Source organism: Herpailurus yagouaroundi, unplaced genomic scaffold (assembly GCF_014898765.1).
Source record: "Herpailurus yagouaroundi ecotype Mexico unplaced genomic scaffold, PumYag 29, whole genome shotgun sequence".
NCBI classification, from domain to species: Eukaryota; Metazoa; Chordata; class Mammalia; order Carnivora; family Felidae; genus Herpailurus; species Herpailurus yagouaroundi.
In genome coordinates, this window is record NW_024412377.1 from 93,529,724 (window position 1) to 93,552,590 (window position 22,867).

At 36.3% G+C, this 22,867-nt stretch overlaps 1 protein-coding gene and 1 non-coding gene across 2 annotated transcripts; both read left to right on the forward strand.

Moving 5' to 3' along the window:
- Nucleotides 1-88: 88 nt before the first annotated feature.
- Nucleotides 89-21,948, forward strand: TMEM167A (transmembrane protein 167A). The gene is made up of 4 exons (XM_040449361.1): nt 89-211; nt 10,299-10,408; nt 15,605-15,639; nt 20,849-21,948. The coding sequence occupies exons 1-4, from the start codon at nt 209-211 to the stop codon at nt 20,917-20,919; spliced, it is 219 nt and encodes a 72-aa protein (XP_040305295.1). The 5' UTR covers nt 89-208; the 3' UTR covers nt 20,920-21,948.
- Nucleotides 12,841-12,975, forward strand: LOC121017075 (small nucleolar RNA U109). Its single transcript, XR_005784615.1, has one exon. It is a non-coding gene; the product is annotated as a small nucleolar RNA U109 (small nucleolar RNA).
- Nucleotides 21,949-22,867: the final 919 nt, after the last annotated feature.

Here is a 22,867-nt window from a genome sequence, read left to right on the forward strand (position 1 = left end):
TCCGCCGAAGCGCATGACGTCTCTTAACTCCTGCCTTTTCCGGTTGCGAGGAACCTATCCTAGTGTCGGGGTCGCGCGGCTCAGAAGGAGGTGCCCTGACAGGCCCAACCGAACGCGGGGAGGGACCGAGAAGGGCAAGTGGGGTGGACACGCCTCTTCCGCCCTGCGCCCGGAAGGGTGATGTGGCTGGGGCTTCGCCGGCCTCACTATGGTAAGAATTGGGGCTGTGGGGTCGCAGCTGAGCTTTGTGAAGGGGTAGTGGGCGCGAGCTAGGGCCGGAGGGTTGGACGGCGGCCCTGGGTGTGCGGGCCAGGGAGTTCAGTCACTAGCTTGATTCTGCCGGGCTCGGAAGATGCACAGGCCCGGGAACCATGTGGCCCCTGCAAGCCCAACACGGAGAACCGGGGCCCACCGCCCAAGAAAGACCCCGCGGCCGCCGGTCCCAGCCTCTCCCGCAGAGTCCACTTTTCTGACTTGGTTCAAAGGAATTCGCTGGTCTGGCCTAACCCAATCATTTAAATGTACTCTTTGTGGTCAGTGACTCTAGGAGACATGGAGCTTCTCAACTTCTCGCTTGTTATTTTGCGTCCTCTAATGCCCCACGGGCCTGGCCCACACCTTAATTTTTGTCTGTTGGGTTAGTGACCTTTCAGGCCCCTTTTACTCCATTCTTTCAGTCTTAACGATACTCTTTTACAAACAGTAGATTTTAAATGATTGGCGATCTCTGCAGAAGCAGTTTTTCGCAGGAATGTACTTGAGGTAGTGCCTGGCCTGGGATCTTCCTTCCCCACACCTTTTTAAAGTTTTATGTATTATTTTGTGTTATTACAGATTCCTTTGATAGTTTGGGCCTCTTAGGAAAGCTTAAAACGAGTCATGAGAGTTTGCAAAAGAAATGCTTACATCTCCAGGCAGAGAAAAAGAGTTAAAGCCAGCATGGTGGGAGGAAAGATGTAGTAGTAATAGTGAAATCTCTCAAGCTATATCTGAAGCCATTTTACTTTTGTTATAGTAAATGCCAGCAGCTTCTACACCAGGACCTCATGGTGCACTTAATTAAATCCACAGGCCAAATGTTGCATTTATGAGCATACTTCTGGGGAAAGGATGCATGTCTTTGATTATAGTATCAAAAGAAACCATGACTCAAAAAAAGCTATTGTGGGGTGAAAGTTGCTGAGCTTATGTTCCAGAAGTTCCTGCAGAAACCCATACAATACTAAACCCTTAGACATTTAATCGAAAATTCGTTAATTGTTTCTTGCTTTACTCCAACTACTTTGATTATAGATGGGGCATAAATCACAGGGTCTTGCCTGGAGAACATTACCACTTACAGAGGAGATGGCAGTTTATTGGGAGGTTATTCATTCCTGAGCCAAGAATTTACTCCAGCTTCTTTCCCTCTGTACCACACAATCGGATGAATACACTTGCTCTTTTTTTTTTTTTAATTTTTTAAAAATTACTTATTTATTTTGAGAGCATGAGAGAGGATCCCAAGCAGGCTCTGTGCTGTTGGCGCAGAGCTGGACGAAGGGCTTGAACTCACAAACCCTGCGATCATAACCTAAGCCGAAATCAAGATTCAGAGTCTTAACCGGCTGAGCCACCCAGGTGGCCCTACAGTTGCTCTTAAAGATTGCCATTAGTGAACTGTTGCTGAACTTAGAAAATCTTCATTTTTTCAATTTAAAAATGGTAGAGTCTGTTACTCTTTTAAGTACTCTACCCCCAATGCAGGGTAGACCCAGAGAGCAAGTCACATGCTCTACCTACTGAATCAGCCAAGTGGCCCTAGAGACAGTTACTCTTAATTCTTGCATAGCTTCATAGATGTTAAGGTTGAGTTATTTTACTCTTAGTACAAGTCAAAGATCTTTTATTTTCATCATCTTAGTGTCTTATGATCTAGCTAATAGCAAGACAGATAATGTGTTTAAGATCATCACTATTTAAACTGTCTAGCCATACTTGTTTTTTCAAAAGTAACAAGAATAGCTCTCGTTAGCACTTGCTGTATGCCAGGCTGTGTTCAAAAAATCAACTTATAAGCACTGTCTTATTTCAAGCCTATAATGTCTGAGTAGATGTTTACAGGTGAAGGAAGTCAAACACAAGGAGACTGACCTGCTTGGGATTGTACACTTAGTAGAGCCAGGACTCAAATTTATTTTAATATCCAGATGCCAGAAATCTTCATGCTGTTGGTAATAAAAACAACATAATGGAAGATAAAGTATGTCTTAGTGATTTGTTGCTCTCAAGTATGCCAATCTTACATGGATGGATAATAGAAACAACTGCCAGGTGGTTAGTATTTCTTTCCTGCTCTGTTCCTCTGAGCTTAGAATGTCAGCATTTTTGAGAAAGCAAGTACCCTGTAGTTCGAAGAGCTACACAGTGAAGTTCCTTTTTGAATTTGCACCTCAACTTGTGTATTTGTGAGGTAACTCAGTGATCATGACTTAAATTTGAATTACTGTATTTTAACGAATCCATTTTTAAAATGCAATTTCACAGCCATAAAAGGTTTATCAGCCATAATTATTTACAACTACTAGAACACAATCTGATAACTATATCACTTATGAATGAATACTTTTTTTTTTTAATTTTTTTTTTTTTTAACGTTTATTTATTTTTTTGGGACAGAGAGAGACAGAGCATGAACGGGGGAGGGGCAGAGAGAGAGGGAAACACAGAATCAGAAACAGGCTCCAGGCTCTGAGCCATCAGCCCAGAGCCCGACGCGGGGCTCGAACTCACGGACCGCGAGATCGTGACCTGGGTGAAGTCGGACGCTTAACCGACTGCGCCACCCAGGCGCTCCGTGAATGAATACTTTTAAGAACTTCAGAATGCCTTGTTCTCCCTAGCTCTTAACATCCTTCAAGATGTATCTCAAGTTTCATCTTTTCATAAGAAACCTTCCCTTCTTCTGTTTTCTCCTGGATTTCATTTGGGGTCTACAGTCCTTTATATTATCTCCAGTATCCCTCCAGCGTAGCAGAAAACAGCAATACCTTGTGACCTTTATTTCTTTCTAGCTAGAGTTTCTGAAGTAGATAACCAGGTCTTTTGATATCTACATCACAATGGCAGTTAGCTAGTCCTCAAATGATTGCAAGTCTGAGGATACAAAGTCTTGCCCGGTGTCTTAAAGGAGTTCACAGTCCACTGGGGGAGATTATTAAATAAGCAAATTCAATGTGTTGTCGGAGATGATAAAGAGAAATAACGTGTAGTGGAAAGGACTTTGGGAAATTCAATGCCCAACCAATTCAGTCCAAATCTGGGCATTGATAGTCTTTAAAAGCTCCAAGTGATTCTTATGAACAGCCAAGCTTCATGCCACATTTCCGATTTCATGGTCAGAACACTTTTCTTCATAACAGGAGTTGCACTTTGTCCTTTGGAATACTTTTGTCTTATCAAATTATGAACAACATGTGAAGTATTTTTTGCTTTATTTTTTTAAGCCTACTGCTCACCATAGTTATGTATGCTTTCTCCTATTAACACCTTTGATCCCCTTGTTGCTTTATATTTAGATCTGTGGCGTTCATAAAATCGCTCAGAAACTAAACAATACAAACACAGTAAATGCATTATAGATACCATGACAGTGAGATGAAACTAAGTGCAAATGACCATCTGTGTTGCCAATGGAGAACAGAATTGAGGTGCTTTTCTCTGGACTGTAGCTTTCCTCATAGCCATGAAAGTTCTTTTAAGTGGAAAGTGGAAGTAGGAAAGGTCTCTCTACCATTTGAAAGAGGACCAGTAAGATCAAATGGCTATTTACTCTAGCTCCTCATTTTACAATTGAAATTAAACTGCTATGTAGAGGTAATGGATTTATCCAAGAACAAATTTATATACTTGGATAATTTCCTAAATAATCCAAATGTTTAGTAGGCACTCATGTTGAGAGACCGTTATTTAACATTAAAACATTAAGCAATCCTGGTTTCTTGGTTTCATCTGAAACCAAGATAATTTGTGTATTTGGTACAATTTCAGTGCTGCCTTACAATAAGCAACAAAGATTATTCTTAGGTGCTAACAACACCAAAAGAAAATGTTAATATTTCTGTGTGTTAATGGATGTTAGTAATCACCTGTGGTCACCTGTGTGGGGCAAGTGTTTGCACATTTACATACAGGCTTCATTTATTCCTGCATTTCCATGTTTTCTATTCTAAGAGCAAATAGTGTTACCTATAAATTTACAAGTAGAAACTGGTTAGAAAATGCTGGCCTGACCTAGAATTGTAAATGATAAAATGCTGACCCACTTTTGCAGTGCTGTATAATTTTTATCACAATTAGGTCAAATATCATTTCTGGGGTCTCCTTCCACCTCTGGAGGAGGATAAATCACTACTTTTGTGTAAAAGCAGTAAGTATTAAAACAATGAAAATTATTATTATTTGGACTTGTAACAGTTTAAGTCTTTGGTATTCAGTTCTTGTTTTAAAGTGAATTTCAGTAAAACTGGAAGAATTAATATGTCAGTCACTTACCACATAAGAGGCAATCAACATTTGAAGCCCCCAGTGTTATAAGGAAGGCCCTTAATCAATAAATTGGTTAAACAATTTGTTTTGATAATGATAAAAATAAATATGCTACAAGGAGCTCAAGTGATCCAGGACTAATGAAAATACTGTAGGCTTAGGCAGTCTTTTCTGCAGATTAAGTACAGTTAGCAACCAGTCATTGAGCACACCAAAGAACTGTTCAGCCTATTAATATGTATATTTCTGCTGCTTTTCTCATTGCTTCTTTGTGCCTTTATACTGCTGGGATCTTTTCTCCTATTTTTCCCTCTATTCCTAATGTTTTGGGTGGTTTCTTAGACTATTTTTATATATACATCTAAAAGCAAAACCTTACACTGAACTCTTCCCTTTATATACAAACCTAATGAAGACAGTTTTAATATTCAGGAATGACTAAAAATAAGAAATTGTATCTTCATAGATAAAATGATAAAAATTGAATCTGAAATAAATATTCCTAACTTTTCAAATTGACTTGAGAGTAGGGAGTTTTTAAAAGATGTGTTAACATCACAAGTAATTTTTTGTTTCAGCACTAAGCTTTGCGTCAAACATTCTGCATCAATTCACTGATAAATTTTTTTCGTTAGTGGTGGCCAGATGAAAGTCTGGATTATTTTCATTATTTCAGATTGCTTGACAAATTGTGATTTACTTCAGAATGGTTATACAAAGTGACTTGTTGAGTTTATTTCCTTCACATTTGGATAATTTGATTTAGTACAATAGCGCTAATTATTTGAAGCATATCAGAAGGTCTGATCAGCTGTGAGTAGTAGATAGGGCTACTATCTACTACTGTGGAGGGATAATAAAAGGCGCCTTCGGAGAAAAATATTTTAGGATCTCCACCGTATCATTTCGAAGAATAAACACAACTCTCAGACTAATGGTCAAAAGGCAAGGCTGCTGTGATCCACAACCCCAAGTATTACTGTCCTGGTTGTATTTGAGGTTATGCTTCAGAGAGTGTCATAGGTAGCCCTGAGTTGAGGGAATGTTATTGGATGCCTCTTAATAAAAAATATTTGTTAGGTATGATAGACAAAATGCCCTCCACCACTTCAAAAACACAAAACAAAACAAAAAAACAAACCCTGTAAATATGATATCTTATTAAGCCAAAGAGAATTGGCATATGGGATTAAGCTAAACATTCTCGAATGGGAAGATTATCTGGAATTATGGGGACAGAGAGAAATTTAATCATAAGATTTCCTTTAAGAAGTAAGTAGTAGGGTGGCTCAGTCGGTTGAGCATCCCAATTCTTGACCTTGGCTCAGATCATGATCTCACAGTTTGTGAGACTGAGCTCCGCATCTGTGCTGACAGCTCAGAGCCTAGACCCTGCTTTGGATTCTGCGTCTCCTCTTTCTGCCTCTCCCCTGCTCATGCTCTGTCTCTCAAAAATAAAATAAATGTTAAAAATGTTAAAAAAAATAAGCAGTCGAGTCATAGTCACATAACTCCCTGGTGTTGTCTGACTGAAAATTATGTAAATAAGCCTTAGACTTGAGAATTATCTGAGGTTCTAGAATTTTCTGCCAGCCAGCTAGCGTACTCCGTCATCCAGGGAGAGTCAAAAGAACACTCATTGTCCCATATGCAAGTACTTTGAAGCTGGCTTCTTGGTAGGACTTTCTTTGAATTCCAGTTGGTGACCAAACAAAGTTTAGATACTGAGAGGGAATTAACCTTGGGCCTTGATTTTACCCTATACCCTGGGCCCGTAACATAAATGTAAGGGTATTGCTTCTTCCATTTGCATTTTCCAAAATACCATTGATAAGTAAATATAAATGCAGAGCAGTGCGTGGCAGTTTCTCTGGAATAGTTAACAAAATATTCAACAGTCTACGCTTTTTTTAATAGAATACACTGTTGATTTGGCATTTAAATATGCTCTTGAATTTGTTAAAATTGTTATTTTGCAGTTTTCAAGTTGCTGTTCATTCAGCATTTTTCAGTGACTTCTGTGCACTGTTCTGTTTAATAGGCACAAGGGGTTGATAAGGACCTCAATAAAATAGAGGAGACCATTACAGTTTGATGGGTGCTATCATATATATATACACCTGCACAATTATCTCAACCTCTGCTTGGTGTAGCAAGTGGGGACAGGGAAGACTTCACAGAGGGGACTCAAGTTGAAACCAGAAGTTTGAGTCAGTTCACCATGCAGGCAAAAACAGTCTGCAAAAACACAGAGCACCTTGAAAAAGATGTCATGATCTGAACAAAACAGTAAATTAACTTTATTTCCCTTATCACCTTTTTTAAAATCTTTTCTATTTTGTAATCTTAGCTTCTTCCTTTTTAATAACATTTTTATAACTTTATACATTTTAATAACATTTTAAACAAATCCTAATTATTTTGCTACAAGAACAGGAACATCTGTTTCCTTTAAACCTTAGACTAAAATTTTGTGTCGGCAGACAACAGATGCTAAGCTTTAAAAGGAATGCTTAGGTACAGTAAGCAGTGGTAGGCTAATGTCTGGATGTTTGAAACATTCTTTTTTGGTCAGTCTGAGTACATGTAAAAGACTATATACCACCTAAGATTATTTGTTTAAATCTTAGGGTCTATAAACCCTAGAAACAAAGTTGTCTGTATCTTATATTGCACACTTGTAACTGGTTTTCATTTATAAATTGTGTCACACACATGTATACATACACATTCCATTTCTTTAATAACAGGCATGTCTCTAAGTGCCCCTTAAATTCTTTTACTATATAAAAATTCAAACATACAAAGGTAGGAAGAAGAGTATAATGAAGCCTCATATACTCAGCATTTCATCATCAACCACACTCCTCCCATCACACAAAATGGGTTATTTAGAAACCAGTCCCAGACATCCTATCATTTAAGCATTTTTTTTAACTAGACATTTAGGGAAGGAAAAAGTACACATTGTAAAATTGGGAGATTTAGATACTCCATTAGGAATGCGATAAACCTATGTGGCAAACTGATTTCCCAGCGAGTTTACTGCATAGGTCCTTTGCTTAATACAGTAAGTCTGCTCATTATTCCCTGAACATGCAAGTTCTCGATTCTATGGGGATGTTTTCCATGCTCTCGTCTCGTCTGGAGCCTGCTCTCTATTTGCCAATCCAAATGTGCCCTTTCATGATTTGACTTCAGTCCTTGCTTTCTTCTTGAAGCTTTTCCTGACTTTTCTTTATGAAAACAGCATTTTTTTTTTTGTCCACATGGCTTAGTAACTAACCACTTACATACGCTACAAGGAGTTGCTGTTTACTTGTTAAAAATACATGACCTGTTCTAACTTGATTGTACATGCTGCATGCCTCAGTTGTCTCATGTATAAAATAAAGGTATTAGTAACACCTACCTCAAATATACCAGGATAAACAAGATAATCCAAAAGAAGCTCTCAGTGAATATCAGTTATCATTAGCTGTAAACTCCTGAAGGGAAGGAATCCTGCTGTGTCTTTTAATCCTGTGTCTAGCCTCATGCCTCAGACACCATAGATACTAAATACATGTTTAGTTACTTTGGCTGGAAAGAAGTCTGTGCTTTATATTTCATGAGGTTGTTATCAAATACTATATCAATAAATTCATAATACATGTTCAAAATACGGTCTTTAAAAGACAAGCATTGTGAAATACTGTGTTTTCTATATAAAATTTGTCTTTAGAGTTCATTTATGGATTTAAGTTATAAAATTTGTATCTCTTGTTTTCACAGATGTAAAATTAAAATCCAGTTCAGAAAAAACCAAGCCATATTAAACTTTACCTTTGTGTATCCATTAAGAAATGATTTGCAAGCAAAACAACTATTAATAATGCAAGTCATTTTTTATCTTTTTCAGACTACAAATATAACACTTAGGAAATTACAGAAATCCAGAAAAGTTGCGAATTGGGTTAAAAACCTTCCAGAGATCATCACTGCATTCGCCCCTCTTGCTTGTATAAGGTTTACATAGCTAAAGACACACTGATTATGGAATTTTGTGTGCTGTTTTCCCCACTGTTTGTCATTGTACATAAGCATTTTTTGTCCTTCATATTGGCAAATAACGTAATTATCTTAATGTTTTAAATAGCTTGTACATATTTGCCATAAAAACATATAAGAGGTTAAAAAATATTGATGGCTTCTGACATGCCTAGTTCTTTTAGGATTCTTCTGGCTATTGCTTTATTTTTCCATATGAACTTCAAAGTCAGTTGTCTATTTTGAAAATAACTGGTTGGTGTTGAGGACACTGTAAACTTACAGATTAGCTTTATGATGTTACCTTCCAGTGTAAGAACCTCACATACCACTCCATTCTAATTTTATGTTTTTCCGTATGTTTAAAGGTTTTGTCAGTTTTGTTCTTTAATGCCAGTACTGCATTTTTTGTTAGGCTTATTCCTGGATATTTCAGCTTTTTATTCTAGTTGCTGTTACAAATAGAGACTTTTTTTTCCATTATGTCTTTCAACCAGTTGGTAATACAGTCATGAAGCTACTGATTTAAATATTTAAGTTGTGTACCCAGCCACACCCAATTCCCTTATTGTCTGTAATTGTTTTTCACTAAATTCTTTTGGGCTTTTCAGGTAGCACTTAACATTTACAAGTAACAATTTTGCCTTTCTCAAAAAATTTTTATAACTCCTATTCTTTAACTTCTGACACTATGGGAGGTGCCTCTGGGTTTAGTAATTAAGCGTGTTGCTAGCTGCTGTGTAAGATTGATGTATTTTATCTACCTGTGTAAAATGGAAACAATTTTTCTTTATTATTTATATAGTGGTATTCTTGCACCTTCAAAAATTTGTTTTATTTATTCAGCCATTACTTCTTGGTCTGCTCTGTGGTAGGTGCCTTGTCAGGTGCTGGAGTTCAGAGTCTGATAAGGCAATGTCCACTTTCAGGGATGAGTATTATAAAATGTGTAACAGTTTGTGTGGGAACAGAAAGGAGAGTTTTTTATGAAATAGGAGAGGGGAGGCAGATAGGTCCAAAGAAACTTCCCGGAAAAGATGATGTTTGAGCTGAATTTTGAGTAGACTAAGCCCGCCTCCATTTTACTTTGACTGAAAAACTGTGATTTCCAATCATTCCTGTGTTAAATTATTTCAATAACTTTTAAAGAACCAACAGTGAAAGAGCAAGTGGTTTTCTTTCACCAAAACCTAATAGCCTAGTATTAGTCAATGCATGGAACATGATTGCTTAAATTTAAAGCATTCTTACTCTAAAAGAATTTAAGAATTGAAAGAAACTTGAGCCAACATTTAGTCTATATCCCGGCTGTCCACCAAGGTTTACAGATGTGAAAGACAGCCTTAGGTCAGTGATTCAACTGAAGTCCTATGGCCAGCTACAGGCAGAGCATGGAGACTCTCTGTCCTGCCTCATAGTCTGGGTTCCTAGAACATCTGTATTAATTACATAAAGATTGAGTTTTGGTGAGTTCCTTGGATTCATGACATTTTTGGTAATGTTTTCAAATTCTTGAATTTAGAATTTTTTGTTGCATCTTCTGCATTCCTTAGCCCAAAGAATGGAGAGGAAAGTACACTCTCTGAATACCTTATGATTTGGGGTTTTAAGTATTCTCAGACATGTCATTCTGTTTGCCTTTTTTGAAGAACAAAACTATGATTCTTAATATGGAATTGTCTGGCAGTTTTTACCTATGCAGTTTTTCTTGTGATATTAATTTTTCTTTTTCTCTTTTTTAGTCTGCCATTTTCAATTTTCAGAGTCTGTTGACTGTAATCTTGCTGCTTATATGTACCTGTGCTTATATCCGATCTTTGGCACCCAGCCTCCTGGACAGAAATAAAACTGGGTATGTTACTAATGATATCTAATCACCCATATTAGTTCTTATAGACATTGAGGGTAAATTACCATAAAAGTCATTAAATAATTTAATGCCTATATATAAATTATTTTTATAATAACTTTTTACATTATTTTCTCCTCTGTTTTTCAAAATCTGAAAACTTTGGGGATGGCTGCGTGGCCCAGTGGGTTAAGTGTCCAACTCTTGGTTCCAGCTCAGGTCATGATCCCATGGCTCATAGGTTCGAGCCTCATGCCAGGCCCCACACTGACAGTACAGGACCTACTTGAGATTCCCTTTCCCTTTCTCTCTGCCTCTCCCCTGCTCAAGTTTTCCCCTCTCTCTCTCTCAAAATAAATGAATAAATAAACTTTAACAAAATATATTTTTTAAAAACGGAAAACTTTCTATTCATAGAATCTTACTAAATAAAAAGATAAATACCAGAAGTAACCTGAAATGTGTTCAACTAAAAAAAAAGTGTATTTAAAAAAAGATGGAGTTGTGTTTTTTTCTGGGATTAGAAATACAGTTTAGTACTTTCAAAGACAGTATTTCACCTTACTTTTTATAGAATAATTGGTAAAGTTGGTATTAAAAACAAAGTTATGTTTTTGAAGCATTTAACAGTTTGCCAGCACTGTGTCCATAAAAATAATAATGTAGACATTCCCTCTCCAGTGTAAGACTGCTCTAATCATATGAGCTCCCTGTCAGTATCATAAAGCAGACATCTTTAGAGAAATTTATGTAGCTAACTTAACACAGTAATAAAAATTAAGTCTTGGGCATGTCACATCTGTTTTATTATATGTTCATACCCTGAAAAAAATCTGAGCTTAATATGATACACAGAATTAAAATTTTTAAGTGCCTTATTCACAATACAGAAATATGGGGCAACTGGATGGCTCAGTCAGTTAAGCGTCCAACTCGATTTTGGCTCAGGTCATGATCTCACAGTTCCTGAGACGGAGTCTAGTTTGGGCTCATGCTCACAGCACGGAGCCTGTTTGGGATTTTCTCTGTCCCTCTGTCTCTGCTTGTCCCCCATACATGCACACGGGTGCATACACTCTCTTTCTCCCTCTCAAAATAAGTAAGCTTTAAAAAAAGAAAAAAACATAATACAGAAATACATGTTGAATTAAACCAAAAGGAAGAGTATATTAAAAAACAGAGACCATGTGGTGGGAGCTGTATACATTTTATTTGCCTTGCATATGTATTAATTTATGTGAATACTTTTCTTAATCGTTTTTTTTTTTTAACTTTATTTTGAGAGAGAGGGAGAGCACATGAGCATGTGAGCAGGGGAGAGGCAGAGAAACGGGAGAGAGGGGAGAGAGGGAACGAATCCCAAGTAGGTTCCGTGCTGCCAGCACAGAGCCCAACATGGGACTCAAACTCCTTTCTTGATAAAAGCCTATATTTGTTTAATCCTTTTAAGAAATAAAAGCTGAAAGAATACTTCACATTGGAATAATTGTCTCCAAACCTGTATCAGGCCAGATTAGGATCCTGCAAAGTCAAATTTTGCTTTTCCACTAATAAAAATCTACAAGAGGCAAGGTGGTAGATACTCAACTGTGAAAGTAATCATTTCTGCTTCTCTTTCCTTTACTTCCATTTTATCTTTGAGGTCATAATTAGCATTTATCCAAACATTCCATTATCTAAATTATTTGGTTTTTGTTAACATTTCTTCCTTTTTATTTATTAGGGTTGTTCAGACATGTGTAAAGGAATAAGTAGAAGCTCTAATCAGTTGTGAATATTGAAAATCTCGTGATCCTATTCCAATAAACTGATAATCTATTGCTAGGTAAAATAGCAATACTGAGGTTATTTGTCCATCAGTCTTTATGACAATCCCCCTCTTCCTTCATAGACATTGATTTCTCTTCGCTCCACCTTTTTTTCCTCTGAAGTCCTCTTGCACTAAGTCTTTATTCATTTTAATTCTTTGTCCATTTGTTGAAATTATATAGTACTATGTCAGTTTGTTGAAGTTGTATAATCTTATGTGTTGCTTAGTTGTGCATGAAGCCTTTCCTCCCCTGACGATTAACTTAAAGCATATGTTAGAAACCAATAAACATTCTCATTGATCTGTTCCTTGGTATTGGAATATAATACATAACACCTACCTAATAACATATTTATTTATTTCATTAAAAAATAATCACAGGGCACCTGCGTGGCTCAGTTGGTTGAAAATCCAACTCTTAATTTCGGCTCACATCATGTTCCTAGGATCTTGGGATCCTGCCTTATGTCGGGCTCCTGTGGAGCCTGCTTAAGATTCTCCCTTTTCCTTTCTTTCCCCTGTTAATGTGCACACTCTCTCTCTAGAAATAAAATAATAATCATAGTATTTCATTAAAAAATAGTCACAATACTTAGCTTTCCAATACAGTTATGGAGAAAGTAGATGGCATGTGGAAATGTCTGCTTCTCATTCCTTTGGGAGCAGGAAGACATCCATTACATGCTACATTGAAAAAGGAGTTCTCAGGGCTGCCAGCCTTACAGTAGAGGCTGAGTAGTAGTATATTTCTCCTACATAGAAGACCAAAGAAATGGCATGCTTCTATTTGTACTGTAAAGCATATACTGGTCCATTCAGCTCTTAAAAGGCTTTTTTTTAAAAACTTTGTTTCTGTTTCTGTAAATGTTAGGCCCCATTTTATTTTGACTTGTATATAAGAAATATTTTCTCCAGGAGAAATTTTTACAGGCCATTGTCCTTTTGTTACAATATGCGTTTTTATGAGATTCATAATAAACTGCCCTTTCATTACAGCGAGTATTCCATGTTTAAGTAACGATGTATAGAGACCAGTTGGATAAAGCAGGTTCTTGATGACTTCACTGTTGAAAATAACAACTTAATTTTTTACTGCTTCAAATAATACAGAACTAAAAAGCAGCAATAAAAGATTGCTACTTTTCTCATTGCCTATTATCATAGACCTGATTAGTTCTATCAGCAGATATATTTACTGGCTTACAGCCATAGAAACCAAGCAGCATAATTGTATTGGTTTTTACTAACTAATAAAGTTTCTGTGTTAAATAAATAGCATTTATTTATTAATTAATAAATAGCATATTACAGAAATATGTCTAGGTAGGGAAATACATGGGAAAGGCCAAAGTGATACTGATAAATCTCTAAGTTGCCCGAGTTAGGAAACTTTTCATGTATCTAGCTTTTAATATACCGTGTTATCACAATTTCCTAATGATGCTTTGAGTTATTTCTAGGTTAGCAAACCTGAAATCACCCTGATTGTGATCATATGATTTTAGATTATGTTCTTTGGGACTATAAGCTTCTCATGCAGGAGCTTCAGGTATCCTGCCTCTGAATCCTTCAGCCAGAGTAGCTTTAAATCCACAGTGCATGTTCCACTCAGTAGATTTTTACAGTCAAAGAACCATGGCATTGCATGTCACTAACCAGTTGCCTTCCATTTTTTGGTGAAATGTAAGCCAATTTTAAGTGATATCTGAAGTTACTGTCACATGTGCCTTTAACCTGTCTTTTACTGAACACAGAACATGTTAGTCACTACTCTGAAGAGTTTCTGTGTAATAATTCCTTTAATCCTTATAACAACCCTATGAGGGTGAGTGTTATTAAAGAGAAAATAACTTGTTCAGAGTTAATGCAACAATTAAGTAGAATTAAACTTAAGCACAATCTGACCCTTATATTATCCTACATTATTTCCAAGAATATGTTTGATTTTTGTCCTTTTATTTCTATAGGAGAGTTGCTTCACCTGTCAGAATATCCATCCTTCAAAATAAACATCTATGTTTGCCCATTTCGTATAATCTGAACTAAGAGACATTTTGCTTTGAGGTCAGGAAGTTACACTTCAGAGGAGGAATGCATATAGAACTTACTTGAAGCAGTATTTTCTTTCAGTCTGAACCACTCAGATACAATAATTCATCAGCCAGCCATCTCTTTTGGCAAAAAGTATATCAATTTACCTGAAATTTAAGTATTTTGATATTGTTACACCAGTCCTAACCCACTGCAATAAGTACTGCTGATCTGTCTTGACTTTTAGCAATGTGTAATACCATTTGTAATTCTGTTCTTTCGTCAAAACAACAAAATAGGGGCGCCTGGGTGGCGCAGTCGGTTAAGCGTCCGACTTCAGCCAGGTCACGATCTCGCGGTCCGTGAGTTCGAGCCCCGCGTCGGGCTCTGGGCTGATGGCTCGGAGCCTGGAGCCTGTTTCCGATTCTGTGTCTCCCTCTCTCTCTGCCTCTCCCCCGTTCATGCTCTGTCTCTCTCTGTCCCAAAAATAAATAAACGTTGAAAAAAAAAATTAAAAAAAAAAAAAACAACAAAATAGTTGCCTACAATGTTTTATATCTTTTAGCTACCTCTATTCATTGAATGATTCGGTTGCTTTTCTTTTAAAGGCAGTACTTTTTATACATGCCAAAGAAGTGAAATACACATAATTTGTATTCAACTCACAGTTTATTCATTCATAGAATTGAAATGAACATTTTCATTGTAATTCTTATTTCCAGAATGTATTTTAATTGCCATATTTAACTCATATAGTGTTCCCAAACTAGGATTTTGTACTAATATTGAAAACATAGCTACATATTTTTATATTCTCTCTTACTGAATGACACAGCTATGCAAATGCTATCATTGGAGTTCATGGCTATAAGGTATTTAAATATAGAACTACATTCTGTAAAAAGTAATTTCTTTAGTGTGAAAGTTTTATTTTTAAATGTCAAAATCCTACCAAACCAACCAAATGTTCGTTTACCATTTTTTCAAATTAATGTTTATGCAAATTGGCATATGTATTTTCTACTTTTAAAAGTAAAGCAACTGAAGTTGACTGAATTAATTCTACAAAAAAACCCTGTGCAAATTTTTGCCAGTCATATTAATTTACTGTGTGTTTAACCTAGGATACTGCATATATCCCAGTTTATGACAATTTATGTACACTAACAGTTGATAAGTTCATGTGGCCTCCTTTCCTACAAAGATGGTGGCTCAATATCAAATAAATTTCAGTTTTTGAAGCAAAGTATCAAAAGAGAAAATGCCAGTGTATAATGAATTCTCTATATGATACTGAGAGAATGATTTACTTTTCCCACTAAACAATAGCTACTTTTTCCTTTTTTTACTCTATGCAGATTGTTGGGTATATTTTGGAAGTGCGCCAGAATTGGTAAGTGTCCTTCTATAACTTCCACATCATCAGCTGTAAGTTTATAGAGTTCTACCAAACTTTTTCTTGTGCTAAAACTAGACATGGTGGATACCTCATAATACTTCATACACAGGGAAATGGAAAATACAAGAAAAAATCTTAATTCAGATATCAAATACTATGCTTTGCTGGTGTTGAGATTTCAGACAAACATTTATAGTTTTATGCACACATGCATATAGTATACAATATGCTGCTCTGTATAATTTGTACTGTTTTGGTCACTAAGGATGAATTTCCCATCTAATGAAAGGCTTGCTAACCAACTGTCTAAACATAATCATTTTACTGCCTTATGCTAAGTCCTAGAATGTTGTTTTTAGAAAGCAATAACTGGGGGGCGCCTGGGTGGCGCAGTCGGTTAAGCGTCCGACTTCAGCCAGGTCACGATCTCGCGGTCCGTGAGTTCGAGCCCCGCGTCGGGCTCTGGGCTGATGGCTCAGAGCCTGGAGCCTGTTTCCGATTCTGTGTCTCCCTCTCTCTCTGCCCCTCCCCCGTTCATGCTCTGTCTCTCTCTGTCCCAAAAATAAATAAACGTTGAAAAAAAAAATAAAAAATAAAAAAAAAAAAGAAAGCAATAACTGTTTCACCTGTCAAATTCATGTGATCATAGCTGAGTTTTGTTCTGATTAAAGTTAAATGTGATTATCTTCTAACTTTTCATAATAAAATTTGTGGTGTTTTTGTGTTTATGTTTAGATAGTAATATACCCTTGTCTCATCCCTGTGTGTATATGACATTTAGCACAGTGCCTAGCCTATAGTAGACTCTCAAGTGATTGGCAAGTGAATGAATTAAAATATATTTTACTGATACAGTTTACCAGTATTCCTGAATAATAGAGTATACCCTTTTTAACATCGCTGGTTCCAAAACACTTCAGAGCATTTGTACTTGTTCCACTTGGACTGAAAATGAATATTTCTTCTCCACCTTGGAATTATTTACATGACCCCCTCAAAAAAAAAAGGTTGATTTTAATATTTTCCCAATATTTAATTTGTATATAACTACTTTTTTCTTTTATAAAGTTATGAGACTTCAAAGACAAATTTTCCTACATTTGACATTTACTCTAGTTAGCCAACCTGACAACAGCCTGAATTACCCCAACGAGTCACTTTGAATTGAGAAAAATTAGGAGTCATGTCCCTTAGATAATGTGTGTTCTATTTAGAGTATTAGGTTTTATTTTGGATTCACTTCTCAGAAATGTGGAAAATTTAAAAGATGGTTCATAACAGGAAACAAAATTGATTAAAGATTGAAAACTACAAACTAAGTTCTTATAATATCTAGACATTTTTCTAAAGAATACCTGAGAATGGGTGTAATATATCTGAAGATATTATCGGTATAACCTAGTCTCAACTAAGGACTAAAAATTAATTGTGACAGTTTCTAATTCTTTAGCATCTTCTAAGATTCATATGTTGTTAGCCACTGAAATAAATAATTATGAGAGAGCAAGTTTTCTTCCCTTGAGCTTTTAGTGATAGGCAAGAACCATTAACAGGAGAACTTGTAAGCATCCTACTAAATTATATAGAAATCCTTTTAAAATCTGCTATGATGAGATTATAAGATTCCTTAGCCAGATTTCTTGCCAGAAAATGACAGTAGTGTATAGAGGCACCTAAAACTACTTCCTTCAAGGCCCTCATTCTAATGTATTGACTACTGAAGCAGGCGTCCTTTTGAGAATTCACTGTGCTTTTAACATGTTAAACTGTCCTTCCTCAGTGTTCTTTGTCATACTTTATTATCTCTTAGAGTGACAGACATGAGAATTCTTCTTTTATAGGAAGAAAATTGACTTCAGAGAGGTAAAGCACAGATAAAGCCTAGCTAAGTAGTTATCAGGACATTTAAACCCACCCCCCCCAAGACATTTTTGATTGTCATAACTAGATGGGGGAGGAACGTATACTGAGTATAGGTCATTGATATTGCTACATATCCTACGATGCACTGAGCAGCCCCTCGCAGAGAATTAGCCCAAAATGTCAGTAGTACCAGAGTTGAGAGGGCCCAACCTAGATTTGCAGAGATTTGTGGTGCAGCCTTACCTGACATCGAGTGCGACTCAACAGCACAAAGCCTGAAATAACAGTAGAAATCTTAATCACTTGAAAAATAACAAAGGAAGAGATAAAGAGAAGAACACCCTTGATGGCTAATGCTGATTGATAGAGAGTAGCAAATGTAAATATATGCAAATTAATGTAGTTTCAAAGCCAAGTTACCCAGAAAAAGAAACAATATTGTCAAGGACAGAGTGGAAAGAAACCCTCAAGGAAACTGCGAACAGAGAACATAATGGAAGAACAAAACTGTCCTAATAGAGTCATAGTCTCTGTGTCAAAGTAATACTGGAAGTTCATTGGTAAAAATAAAAAGTCTGCAGTGAGGGGGCAGAGCTTTCACCTCAATATGATGAAGTTGCTAAGTCACAAATAAAAGTTCTTTAAGGTATTAAGTATCAAGGCATTTTAAATCCATTTTATATAATAAATTAGAGAAGTCTGTACAGCTTCATTCAGTAGCCGACCCAGGTGACACTTTGCACAATGGTTACTTCGAAGTATAACTGAAAATTTAAGGCGTTTAGTTTGTAGCTTTCGTAATGATTGCCTTCAGTATCATCCATTGTTATTGTCTGATTATAAACTGCCTTTTCTTTTTGCTTGGTCAGTTATTGTCTTCATTGTTTCTCTTAACAGTATGAATGCCATAGGTTAAATGGTTCAGTTAAACTATGCATTCTTGCCACTTATGTGTAAGTATTAGCTTTTCATTTTGGCAAAATGGCTCAGAAAATGTTAATGCTGATATACTCCTCTCTTATCTTGACACAGAATATATCCACCAAGAAGGGATACAGTTTTAATGGGAAAAGGCCCAGCCAAATCATCTTATCATGTTACACATCACGTTACAGCAACTGTTTCACATTCACTTAGACAGACCTAAGACCAGACGAGAAGTAACATTCTTACACAAGTTCAACCAAAGATGTTTAGCTCTACCACATGGCAATCTCTTTTAAGAAAATTAAAAACAGGAAAATGAAACCCATATGTAAATTATAGCATTCTGAGTTGGAAGATGAGGAAGAGAAGAACTTCCTCAAAAATTAATCTCCAGCAGATGGAAAATTCAGGGCAATTTAATTTCTTCTCTTAGGTGTTTAATAAGACTATATTAGACAATGAGATTATCTAGCCCTAACTAGAGTGACTGGCTTGCTTATGAAATCCACTTGAAAACTACATCTGAATAGTTTGGTTTTGTTTGATAATTTGGGTGTTGCCTCAAAAGAATTAACATTGTTTAAAAATGATGTCCCAAGTTATTTTTTAGTTTTAAAAGATTTTTTTTTTCCAATTGAGATAGTGGCATTGTGAAAATGCTGTTGTCTCACTTTTTAGAATTTCCTTTAGCTCGAAAGCAGTCCCCTAAATGTCTCTGGATAGAAAAACACCAAATGTTTCTTTTATTTGTATGTGTGTAATATCTTCTATGAACACTGTCATTGAGCAGACACAAAGATATAAAGTTAGTAACAATATGACTGTGAGCTCTTTGAGGAAGCTCTGAAAATGAAAATGACCTTGAGGATTTTAGTTGATGAGAATGGTCAAGATTGGCATTTGCCAGAGGTAGTTAACTTACCAAATGAAATGGTTTGTCACCGAAGGAACTTAGTTACTGGGAGGGAGCTGATTTTAAACACCATAGAAAAGCACAAGTGAGGGGAGCATACACAATCTCTACTACAGGACACCAGGTATATGCCATGATTATATCTAGAAATAGCATGTCACTCCCTCTTCCTTCTTCCTTTCTTTCATACCCTCAGAGCAGCAGAAATGTCTGGTGCTTTGTGGAACTGTACAGCCATTCAATTAATGAACAAACAGGAAAAGAAGCTGACGTTGGGATAACTCAATCACAGAATCTCTAATCTGTTTGCAAGACAGTTTCACAAGCCACCTCCATTCTGCTTCATGGGAGGGAAGTTCTCCAAATACAAACACTTTTTAAACACATGTGAGAATGGACTCCTATAAAAGTGGTTGTTTTAAGTTCTACATTCCTAACCCAAGAGCTACACTATAAATCATTTCATATGAAATCCAGGTCAGAAATAGTTTTTTCTAAAATGTTTCTTTATGAAGCATTTTATACCCTTTCTTTCTAAGGTTTTTATTTAAATTCCAGTTGACATACAGTGTAATAGTAGTTTCAGGTATAACAGTATGATGATTCAGCACTTCCATATGCCACCCAATGCTCATCACAGGTGCCCTCCTTAATCCCCATCACCTATTTCACCCATTCCCTGCTCACTCCCCCTCAACCATCAGTTCTCTGTCGATAAGTCTGTCTTGGTTTGTATTTTATGTCTGCTTTTTACATGAAGTTTTATTGATCACTCTCGTGTTTAAATTGCGACCAATCAAGAAAAAAATACATAGCTGAAAATTGTATGTCAAATTTCTTTTCATAGGTAGAAATTTCCTTTTTTAAAGGAAAAAATAAGCTATTTTTTTGGCCTAAATTGAGTTGTTTGAGATAGTTTCTCTTGAATCTCTGTCCTACATTCTGTGTTGTATTTTGTCAATATCTGGGTTTATGCAGTGGCATAGGAATGATGCATTAAGGGTTTTCTAAACACATGAAAAGGAGGTGGTCTTAGAAATAAATCCTTGTATGGGGCGCCTGGGTGGCGCAGTCGGTTAAGCGTCCGACTTCAGCCAGGTCACGATCTCGCGGTCTGTGAGTTCGAGCCCCGCGTCAGGCTCTGGGCTGATGGCTCAGAGCCTGGAGCCTGTTTCCGATTCTGTGTCTCCCTCTCTCTCTGCCCCTCCCCCGTTCATGCTGTGTCTCTCTCTGTCCCAAAAATAAATAAACGTTGAAAAAAAAAAATTAAAAAAAAAAAAAAAAAGAAAGAAATCCGTGTAATTTAGCTCATTCTGTGTTGTACTGCTTTTATGTTATATCTAGTTCTTGTTTTGGCCATCCCCCCAAATGTGTGGGCCTTCTAGGCAAGAACTTTATCTTGATTCTTCTATATCCCTCTCCCATAATAAGTAATAACCTTATCATATCCATGTTAACCACTCAGTGAATCAACATGAATATCTCCCTTTTTTCCAACAGGTGAACGGAAGAGTCCTTACGTTGCAGTGTGCTGTATAGTGATGGCTTTCAGCATTCTCTTCATACAGTAGCTCGGAAAAATATCAGAATTTAATTGCCATTGGATTACAGTATGAAAAAAGGACTTATCTATAGAAAATAATGGAAAGAATGGTTAACCCTTTTATCTCTGAACATTGAATGAGATAAATTTCCAGCTGCTGTTATCTATTTTTGTTATTGGACCAATGTTCTATGTAAATAGGATGTAACCATTTAATACGCAGAGTTTAATATGTCTGTAACAATCAACCTCCGTACTCTCACTACAATGTTACATTCTGCAAATGTTATTCTGTTATGTCGGATACCAGTTTTTAGTGAGGTATCTCTTAAGACATAGAATAGAAAACAAAATTGGTAAATTACTCCACTTCCTTTCACTGTGATTTGGAAATGATTAATCTTTATAGAATGAGACATTTTTCTGGGCTAGCTTTTTTACTGGGAAAAAAAAAAGGTTCAATTTGTGTTGGTAAGGATTGCATTCATATTTAATAATGCTTGCTTTTCCTGTGGCCACACCAGACCATTAACATAGTACATCTAAGCAAACTATATAGTGTACTACAGGCATTTCAACTATTTAAAACAAGCCTGTGTGGTTCTTAAGGTAAATGAGATGTGACTTAAGAGTACTATTGAGAAAATGTCCATATGTAACATAAAGTTTAGAATAGATGACTGGTCCAGTAGCCTCTGAAAACTCTAGATAAGTATGGATAAATATCTTACGAATAAATTGACCAGCTGTCATTCTCTGAATAAGACTACATTCTTAGAGTGAAAAGAGCAAAATAGAACAATTCAGAATGATAATCCTGTATGTGTCTTTCTTTTTAGTGTCAGGTCTCCAGTTTTAATTGCCCCAAAATGCAAACTGAATTTTTTTGTTTTTAAATACAGCACTTTAAATCTAGTTTACTTTTTGTGTGTCATCTTGAACTGGAATCTGCTGTGTAACTCAGTAGGCGATGATAAACAGTTTTCAAATCTGCTTGTCTGTATACCTTGGCATAAGTGTCTTTGAGTTTTGATAATAAAGACCTTCAATAACCTTCGTTAAAGCAAGAGAAACATTTGGAATATGACATAAATTTTGCAGTAGAGCAGTTAGTAAAAGGTCATAGGTTCCTTTTTTTTTTAAGGTTTAACTGAAATTCTGTTAGAATTTCAAAGCTAGGGGGAACTTAAATATCTTAGCTAAAAATTGCCCATCATAGGTAGTACTAATTAGATATTATCCTTAGCTATTAATTCCTTTTCTCTTTTTAAGAAAAGAAAATTATTTAGAATTATTTGAAAATGAGTCTGCCACTAGCTCTTTCTGCAGAAACAAAGTATGGAATTGAAAGCTATCTTTTTTAAAGACCGCTTTAAAGTACTTGAAAAGAATTCTAGGAAACGTGTAAGAAAAGCTTGTGATGCATTGCCTGCTTTTTTTACAAAAGATAAAAGCTGCTGTAGGCTGTCTATATATTTATTTTACAATTTTGGCCTAAGTAACTGGTAAAAAGTTGTCTATTTTGCTTTAGACCAGGAATCAGGCTATGGTCATTGTGTGTACTCTGAACTGTCTTTCTCCTGGGCTTTGCACTAGGTCAAGAATTTTCTGGGTGTCCTAAAAATAGGACTCTTATCAGCATATACATGCGGAGCATGTCACCTTTCTGAGGCTGGTTTCTGAGTGGCCATCTGTTGTCCAACTCTGCTGCAAGCTAGACTTTCCAAAAAGCTATGTCAACTGATCTTTTTATGTGCTAACACAAATCCAAATCCAATATGAGTGGTATGAATAAAGAGAAGAATATTCTAGATAATCAGTTCTAAGACATTTCTGAAATTTTGACATTTCGGAGGAGGTAGGTGGAAAGTGGAGGAAGAAATAATTTCTTTGAAAAATGTGTGGTAGCATATAAAACTTGGTGTTGTGTGTATATGCTTAACAGAGTGGGAGGCAGCTCATTTCTGACCCCAGAC